A 9,082-nucleotide genomic window follows, 5' to 3' on the forward strand; every position below is an offset into this window, starting at 1 on the left:
CTACAAAGAACAATCCCAAAACACTGACAGAGTCAGAATACAACCTGACACTGTGTAATCAGTCAGGGTGTTGGTAGCAGTCCCATTAAATGGTGGCTGCATCCTCCTGCAGTGACAGATGTGGTTCAGTTGAAGCAGTGTTCCTGTAGAAGGTGCAGTTTTCCTGTAGAAGGTCCAGGGATGATGTGGAAAGGTCTGGTTATCCTCTGGAATCCAGTGGAAAGATGGTAACTTGCTGTCCAACAGCTCAGTTTTTATCTAGGTAGGAAAGGCTTGGTTCCTCCTCCTGGCTGGAGCATCTCCCAGTGGGATGATGTAATTTTATCAGTCATACAGTGGGACTCAATGGCTCAGTGGCAGATGATATTCTCCTGGAGGTAGGATGGGCTGTGGAAAAGATAAAGATGATTGCCCCACCTGGATTTAGAGATGGCCCATTAGCAGATAGTATGTGCCACAGAGATAAGGAAATCACTGCCCCACCCAGCTTCAACAGATGGTGATAGAATACACATTTCTGGCCACATCCTGTATTGCAACCCAAGACAGTTCCTTAATGGAAAGGGTTCGAAAGCACTGATCCAAGCTGGCCTGGGGATTGGTGAGGTCACCATCCCTGGAAGAGTTGAACAGAAGTGTGGCTGTGTCACTTGACATCGGTTAATGGTGAACACAGTGGTCGTGCTGGGTTTGTTGTTAGCCTTGCTGCTATTAAAGGTCTTTTCCAAGCTGAGTTCTGTGATCCTGTTTCCACCTCAGCTCTGGCAGGCCCAGCTGTGTTCTGTCCAGGCCTGGGCTCTAGAGCTTGGCACTGGAGCCTTCACAAACGTTGCCCAGGGAGCTTGATGGGCTGGAGACTGGCTACGGGTCAGGATGTGCGTAGTAAGACTGTAGCCTATATTAAGAAAAGTTAAACTGCGTTTTGTGTTGCTGCTGCATTGACAGTTTTGGATTAAAAATAGGCATTTAAAAATTTTGAGTTTCCTGTGAAGACCTGGCCTCATGTTTTGAGTTATGTTTAAAAACAGAATCTTTCATCCTTTCAGTTAAATGGAACACTGATTTTTGTATTGGAACTAGCAGCTTTCCTGTCCACTGGTTTTTGTTGGATATTTAGGTCATTTTTGGTTAGGCTTCTATTGGAAGTCCATCATAATTAATTTGAAGTTCTAGGTAAAATTCTCATTTGGAGCAGTTATTTCCTGGTTAGTAAGGGGAAGTTGAGAACAGCAGAGTATTATGAGCAGCCAGAAATACAACTCTCTGGGATGATGAATGCATCAACAGCTGCTGGAGATAAGCACAGTATTCCTAATGTACACTGTTAAATATCTTCATATACCTAGCAGAAGCTCTTGCCCATTATGCCTGAGGAAATTCAGTTTCTCATGAACTTCCTAATCAAAAGATCCATCCTAAAAGTTTGTAATTTGGGCTTCTGAAGTTAGGTGCACTGTGCTATCATTAGCTGAAATACAGAAGTACAGTGCAAGGTGTGCAGTACCTTGCTTTCCTCTAGAGGACAATGTGCTGTAATTTTGTGCAGCACTGCAGAGCAGCCAGTATTTCACACTTTAGATTTGCCTATTTTTACCAGGTAAGCTCCAAAAGGATAGCTTTAGGAACTTCTGTATTCCTTGATTTTTTTCCCCTGCACTTTGGAAGATTATCATTAGGTTTTCTTGCCACAGCTTATATGTATTGCTCCCAAAGGTTTGAGGAAGCATCTGGAATATCTTTCCTCCAGGTACTCTATTGTATCATGAGCAATGTGACACACAGAGAGGTTTGTAGCTGTTCAGTCTCAGGAAGAGTTAGCTGAGAAGGGATCTCATCAGTGTCTGCATCTGAGGGGAAGTGTCAGAGGATGGATCCAGGCTCTGGCTGGTGCTGCTGAGCAATAGCACAACAGGCAGTGGGCAGGAACTGATGCACAGTTACTGCTCCGTGAACATGAGGAGGAGCTTCTTTGTTGTGCAGTGACAGAGCACTGGGAAAGATTGCACACAGAGGCTGTGGAGTCTCCCTGGCTGGAAATATTCCAGCCCCGTCTGGATGGGATCCTGTGCAATGTGCTCTGAGATGCCCCTGCCCCAGCAGGGAAGTTGGAGCAGTGCCTGACTTGGCTTGAAGGACAGGTGTCTGCCAATAAAGGCAGAAGCGTTTTTTTGAAATGGAGAATGTAAACCCTTTCCCCCTTAATTATTGTTATAATTTTGAAATTAAGGGGCTTTCAGGCAAAGATATAGGAATTAGGAATAACAGTTCTTTACTAGGAAAATTAAAATAGAAATACAGTACTACAAAGAACAATCCCAAACACTGACAGAGTTAGAATACAACCTGACACCCTGTCAGTCAGTCAGGGTGTTGGTAGCAGTCCCATTAAATGGTGGCTACAGTCCTCCTGCAGTGGCAGATGGGGTTCAGTTGAAGCAGTGCTCCTGTAGAAGGTGGAGTTTTCCTCTGAAGGTCCAGGAATGATGTGGAAAAGGTCTGGTTTTTCTCTGGAATCCAGTGGAAAAGGCTGCTTTGGTGTTCCAAATCTCAGATTTTATCTAGGTAGGAAAGGCTTGGCTCCTCTCCCTGGCTGGATCATCTCCCAGTGGGATGATGTAATTTTATCAGTCGTGCAGTGGGACTCAATGCCCACTAACAGATGATATATTCCTGGAGGAAGGATAGGTTGTGGAAAAGATAAAGATGATTGCACCACCTGGTTTTAGAGATGGCCCATTAGCAGATGGTATGTGCCACGGAGATAAGGAATCACTGCCCCACCTGGCTTCAACAGATGGTGATAGAATACACATTTCTGGGCACATCCTGTATTGCAACCCAAGACAGGATGTGATCCTGTGCAATGTGCTCTGTGCTGCCCCTGCCCCTGCAGGGAGGTTGGAGCAGTGTCCTGCTGTGGGCACTTCCAGCCTGACCCACTCTGTGGCTGCATTAAGTGCCAAGGTGTCTGGGAGTAGCATGTGCAAGAATCAATTTTTAGCTGTGGCAGAACATCAATTGCTCTAAAGTTCTCTGCAGGGTAACACATAACTTTGAAGTCTTATGCTTTGTGCGTTCTGTCCTGAGCATCTGTCAGTCTATTTTTATTGAAAAATAAAGCTGAAAAGACATCTGAATGCCACTAATTCACTGAACAATGGAAAATACAAGTACAGTCCTATCAGTTAATTTCTGCGAGTAATAGGAGAGAATCAGAAGAGTCAAAACTAAAAACTGAGTGGTTTGAGCCCCATACTGTGAACAAAATGAACTCTACCCCAGCCCAAAGAGATTGGGGGAAGATGAGATGAATAGGGACTTAAAATATGAATACTTAGATTAAGTTCAAACAAAGAATCTTAGCAAGCCTGAATTACGTTCATGGCTTGATAGTTCTGGTTCAGTCTTGTGTGTTGCATCATTTGGAAAGACTTTGGCAGAAATTAGTCTCTTGAAAGCAATGGCAAAGCAGCGTAGGAAAGCTCTGTCTCAGCCCTGCAGTGCTTCATTTCAGCTGGGGTGACTGCAGTGGCACCGTTTGGAGGGAGCTTTTCCATCCCAAAATGCTTTCAGAGCATCTTCCCCCCTTCCAGGCATTGTGGGCCTGCTCAGCTGCGGCTGCCGGGTTGTGCATGGGCTGACAGCTGGGGCAATCTGTGTGGGACTGGGAAAAAGCACAGCTGCAGAGAGTCTGAGCACCTTTTTGTCTCTGTTGTGAGCATTTGATCATTTCTAAAGCATTGCTTTGGATGGTATTTTTCGGTGGCACCAACGCTGATTTCTGATTCATTTCTGTGTAGGCAGTCATCCCAAAGTGTGAATCTAATCCATAGTCACTCCTTGATGTGTTTCTCGCAGCGTGTCTCTCAGCTGTATACTTTTACTAGTTTGCAGGTAGAAATATCAGTCAGAGAAAGCTGCAGGAAAGTTTCTCCTGTTTATTATAAAGTACTCCAGGAGCCAGTGACACAATCATTTCACTGGTGTTGGGACATCAGTAATTGTTTAAAGAGTTGATATATGCAAGGTTTTTTTTAAAGGAGTTCAGTAATGACACAAGTAGAAACAGTCATCGTTCCAAGAGGCATTCACACTAAAATCTAGTGAAGAACTCCACTGAGCCATTATTCATCCTGTTGAGATCACTCTTGATGGCAGCACACACCATGGGTGCAACAACCGCTTCTCCCAGTTTTGTATCATGTGCAAACTGCAGTTGGAAGGTGTCGTGTCTCCCATGATAGATGTAATTTATAAAGATAACTGATAGTTTTTACCCCATTTCCCAGCCACTGGGATCACAGCTGACTGGGCTTTGTGCTACTGATCACAACTCTTTGAGTCTAGCAACTCAGAGCAGAATTTAATTTGCCTCACGGTCCCCTTACCTGGCCTGTATTTCCATCAGTTTGTTGATGAGGTTGTTGTGGGTGACAAAAACCTCACCAAGCTCGAGCTATGCAATATTTACTGCTCTGTCCCTCTCCCTACACAAGACTGCACCAACCCACTCTTCTTGCAGAAGGTTTTCAGTTTGGTTTCAGCAGGATTTCACCTTCATGCTGACCACTCCAATGATCTCCTCCAGCTGATTTGACAGCCAGCATCTGGAACTGATTTTCCAGGATTATTTACTCAACCATCTTGAAAAGGACAGAGGTTGAAATCTCTCTTGCCTGTCTTGAACACAGGAGTGATGATTACTTTCTCCCAGACATAAGGAACCTCTCCTGGTTTACAGCCTTTTAGGCTATAGGGTTCCCTCGTGTCACATTTGGGGTTGCTCTGTGCAAACCCGTCACCAATAAAGCAGAATTTTACCCCAGATCTCCCCGGGATTTTCTTGGGGAATGTTGGGAAAATTTTTCTCCCAAAAATTCAGAGAAATCAGCCCAAAAAGAGGGAGAAAAAGAAGGGAGAAATGCCCCAAATTGAGAGAAATCTTATGGGACAGGACCCCATCCCCTATAGGGCACAGCCCTCATCCCCTATAGGGCAGGACCCCAACCCCTATAGTGCAGGACCCCAAAATCCCCCAAACACTCCAGACCCGTCCCCGCCTTTATTTGGTGACATTTTGGGGGGGTCCTGGGTGGTTTTGGGGTCCTCCAACGGGTTTTGGGTCCTGGGTGTTTTTGGAGTCCCCCCGCGGTTTTGGGGTCCCCCCGGGGGGCGCCGCGGGACACAGCCCCTCAGCTCCAGCGCCTCCGGCCACCCCTCGTATTTGTTGGAGCTGCAGCTGTTCCGGATGTGCTGGGGAGGGGATTTGGGGTCAGGGAGATTTGGGTGGATTTGGGTTCATGGGGGATTGGAGGGCGTTTGGGTCAGAGGAGAATTTTGGAGTTACAGGAGGATTTGGGGTCAGGGGGGATTTGGGGTTATGGGAGGATTTTGGGGTCAGAGGGGGATTTGAGGGGATTTGGGGTTGGGGGGATTTGAGGTCATGGGGGAGTTGGTGGAATTTTGGGGGGTTATGGGGTGATTTAGGGGAGTTTTGGGGCAGTTTTGGGGTTATGGCATCCCCCCGACCCCAAAAGCGCCCCCAATGACCCCCAGATGGTCCCATAACCCCCTCCAGCCCCATAACCTCCCACACTCCAAATCACCCCCCACTGCCCCAAATCCTCCCCAAAATCACCCCAAAACTCCTAGAGCCCTCCCAAACCGCCCCCAAGTACTCCCAGATCACCCCAGAACCCCCCAAAACCACCCCCAAAAAATCCCCCAAATCCCCCCAAACCCCTTTCCAACCCCTCACAAATCACCCCCAAAAACCTCCAACCCCCCCGAAATCCCCCCCTCCTGCTCAAAGGGGCTCCTGTCCTGCACTCCCTCAGCCCCCACGAAGACCCAGCTGTCCCTGAACCCCAAATCTTTGGCCACGGCGCTGCCCAGCTCCCCAAAAATCCTCCTGCTCTCCTCCATCAGCCTGGGGGGGTCGGGGGGCCAGGGGGACCCCAAAACCACCCGGAGACCCCAAAAATTCCTACAGGAACCCCAAAATGTCCTCCAGGGATCCCATCCACGGACGCCAAAATCTTCCCCAGGGACCCAAAAACCTCCCCGAGGACCCCAAAACCTCCTCCAGGTATCCCAAAACTCCGTGAAGACCCCAAAATATGTTTCAGGGGCCCCAAAAACCCCTCCAGGGACCCCCAAAAACCCCTCCAGGGACCCCAAAAATCCCCCCTGGGAACTCCAAAAGTTCCTACAGGGACCCCAAAATCCCCCGGGGAACCCCAAAATATCCTCCAGGACCCCAAAATATTCTCCAGGGATCCCAAAACTCCTCAATGGATCCCTAAAACTCCTCCAGAGACTGCAAAAATTCCCCCCCGGGGACCCCCAAAAACTCTTCTAGGGTCCCAAAACTCCTCCAGGGACCCTAAAATACCCCCCAGGGACCCCAAAAACTCCCTGGGGACCCCAAAACCCCCAGGAACCTCTGAAATCCTACAGGGACCCCAAAACCTCCACCAGGGTCCCTCAAAATTCCCCCAGGGATTCCCCCAACCCCCCCAAATCTCCTTAGGATCCCCCAATTCCTCTCTGGGACCCCCAAAATCTCTCCAGGGGACCCCAAATCTCCCCAAGAACCCCCAAAACCCCTCCAAGGGAGCCAAAAACCCCTGGGGACCCCAAAACATCCTCCACGGACCCCAAAACCTCCCCGGGGTCCTCGAAATTCCCCCAAGGACCCCCCAAATCTTCTCTGGAACCCCCCAAACCCCCTCTGGGACCACCAAAATCCCATCCAGGACCCCCTAGATCTTTTCAGGTCTCTCCAAATTCCCTCTGGGACCCCCCAGATCTTGTCAGGAGCCCCCAAGACCCTTCTGGGACCCGCCAAATCCCAAGTAGAACTCCCCAAATTTTCTCTAGGCTTCCCCAAATCTCCTTAGGACCCCCCAAATCTCACACAGGATCCCCCAAATCTTCCCTCGGACCCCCTAAATCCCATCCAAGGCCCCCCCAAATCCCACTCAGGACCCCCAAATCTTCCCTGAGACCCCCCAAATCCCATCCAAGGCCCCTCAAATCCCACCCAGGACCCCCCAAATCCCCTCTGCCCCCCGCCAAGTCCCCTCTGGGACCTTCCAAATTTCTTCAGTTCCTCTCGGGGACCCCTCAAGCCCCCCCTAAACCTGACTTGGTGGCCGGGTCATTGTAGGAGGCTACGAGCACCAAGGTCCCCTCACTCAGCAGCCACAGGACCCGCAGCAGATCCTTCACGTCTGGGGGAGAAAAACGGGAAATCACCCCAAAAATGGGGAGAGAACCCCAAAAAGGAGAGAGAACCCCAAAAATGGGAGAGTCCCAAAACTGGGGAGAGAAACACCCCAAAAATGGAGAGAGAACCACAAAAACGGGGGAGAGAATCCCAAAAGTTGGAGAGAAAGAACCCTAAAAATGAGGGGAAATAATCCCAAGAAATGGGGTGGGGGTTAGGGGGGGAGGGGGAGGGATCACCCCAAAACCGGTGAAATCAGACCAAAAGTTGGAGAGAAAGAACTCCCAAAATGGAGGGGGAATCACCCCAAAACCGGGGAAATCACGCCAAAAATAGGGGAGAGAACCCCAAAATCGGGGAAAAAGAGCCCCAAAAAAGAGGGAGGGTGTGGAGGATGACGGGCCAACAGGACTGGAGTTAGCCCCTCTCCCTTGGAGAGAAGGCTCTCAGGCACCCACCTTCCTGATAACAGAGAATATTTCTTCCATAACGCCTCCCTGCTCTAAGCAAGTCGTTTGTATCCCGTTGGTTCTTCCCCACTTTTGTTCCTCCCCTGCACCCTCAGTGAATTGTTCTGTTGCTTTACCCCTCCCCTAAGCTTTCCTATATAAACGCCTCTCCCCGACCCTGTTTGGAGTTTCTCGTCCCTGGCCCCCTTTGAGGAGAAGGCGAATAAAGCTGCTCTTCAGAACCCTACAGGAGGCTCCTGTCCCTTCGCTTCAGCGTTGCCGACAGGATTCACAAAAGAGCTCAATCCCTTTGCCCGGGAGCGAGGACGTGCCCCCAGGACGCCTTTCTAAAGACGCTTCTCTGGGAGGTCGCGGCACGCCACCACCGCCCCGCTGCGACAGGAGGGAATCACCCCAAAACGGGGGGAAAAGAACCCCCCAAAAATGGGGGGGAAATCAACCCAAAAACGGAGGCGATCATCCCAAAAATGGGGGACAGAACCCCAAAATGGGGGGAAATCATCCAAAATAGAGGAAACCCAACCCAAATATGTGGAGCTGCGGGGAGGGGCAGAGGATGGGGGAGGGGCACGGTGGGTGGGAGAGGGTGAGGGGGTGGGGGAAGGGCAGGGCGGGGAAAGTGTGGGGTGGGGGAGGGGCCGGAGGTGGGGGAGGGAGTGGGGCAGGGTGGGTGGGGAAGGGGCAGCGAATGGGGGAGGGGCACGGGGTGGGGGAAGGGCGGGGTGGGGACAGTGAATGGGCGAGGGGCGGGACAGAGTGGGGTGGAGGAGGGCACTGAAAGAGGGAGGGGCAGGGCAGGGTGAGGGAGGGGCAGGGGTGGGGGAGCAGGAGTGAATGGGGGGAGGGGCAGGGTAGGGGGAGGGGCAGGGGAGGAGCAAGGGGTGGGGGAGAGGCAGGGCAGGTGGGGGAGGGGCAGCGCGTGTGGGGGAGGGGCACTCACCCCCTGCCCGCATGTCGAATGCCCGCCACCACTTTCCCCCTGACCCCTGGGGGGAAGGGCACAGGGTGAGGGAGAAGAGGGGAACCCCAGAACCTGCCCCTCCCCCATCCACACTGCCCCTCCCCCTTTCCCCCCTCCCATTTTGCCCTCCCCTTTACAATTTGGCCCTCCTCCACCCCAATTTACCCTGCCCAAGGCCCCCTCCCCCTCCTCCCCATTCCTCTATGCCCCTCCCCTCCCCATTTTGCCCCTCTGTCACTCCAACCTGCTCCTCCCCCACCCCAATTCACCTCTCCCCCTCCTCAACTTACCCCTCCCCCATTCCACAATGCCCCTCCTCATTCCATTTTGTCCCTCCCCCACCTCAATTTCTGCCCCTCTGTCACAACCCGCTCAACCTGAGCGGGAGTCTTGATGGTTCGTTTGACCCCAGGGTGCAAA

General features: G+C 51.2%; 1 protein-coding gene across 1 annotated transcript; it reads right to left on the reverse strand.

Annotated features, from left to right (window-relative positions):
- Positions 1 to 5,010: 5,010 nt before the first annotated feature.
- Positions 5,011 to 8,654, reverse strand: LOC130259435 (protein FAM3A-like). Its single transcript, XM_056503693.1, has 4 exons — positions 8,642 to 8,654; positions 7,151 to 7,235; positions 5,776 to 5,929; positions 5,011 to 5,253 (listed from the first exon to the last, which is right to left on the reverse strand). The coding sequence occupies exons 1-4, from the start codon at positions 8,652 to 8,654 to the stop codon at positions 5,011 to 5,013; spliced, it is 495 nt and encodes a 164-aa protein (XP_056359668.1).
- Between the last annotated feature and the right edge of the window lie 428 nt (positions 8,655 to 9,082).

The sequence above is a fragment of the Oenanthe melanoleuca genome, chromosome 14, assembly GCF_029582105.1.
Source record: "Oenanthe melanoleuca isolate GR-GAL-2019-014 chromosome 14, OMel1.0, whole genome shotgun sequence".
Taxonomy (NCBI): domain Eukaryota; kingdom Metazoa; phylum Chordata; class Aves; order Passeriformes; family Muscicapidae; genus Oenanthe; species Oenanthe melanoleuca.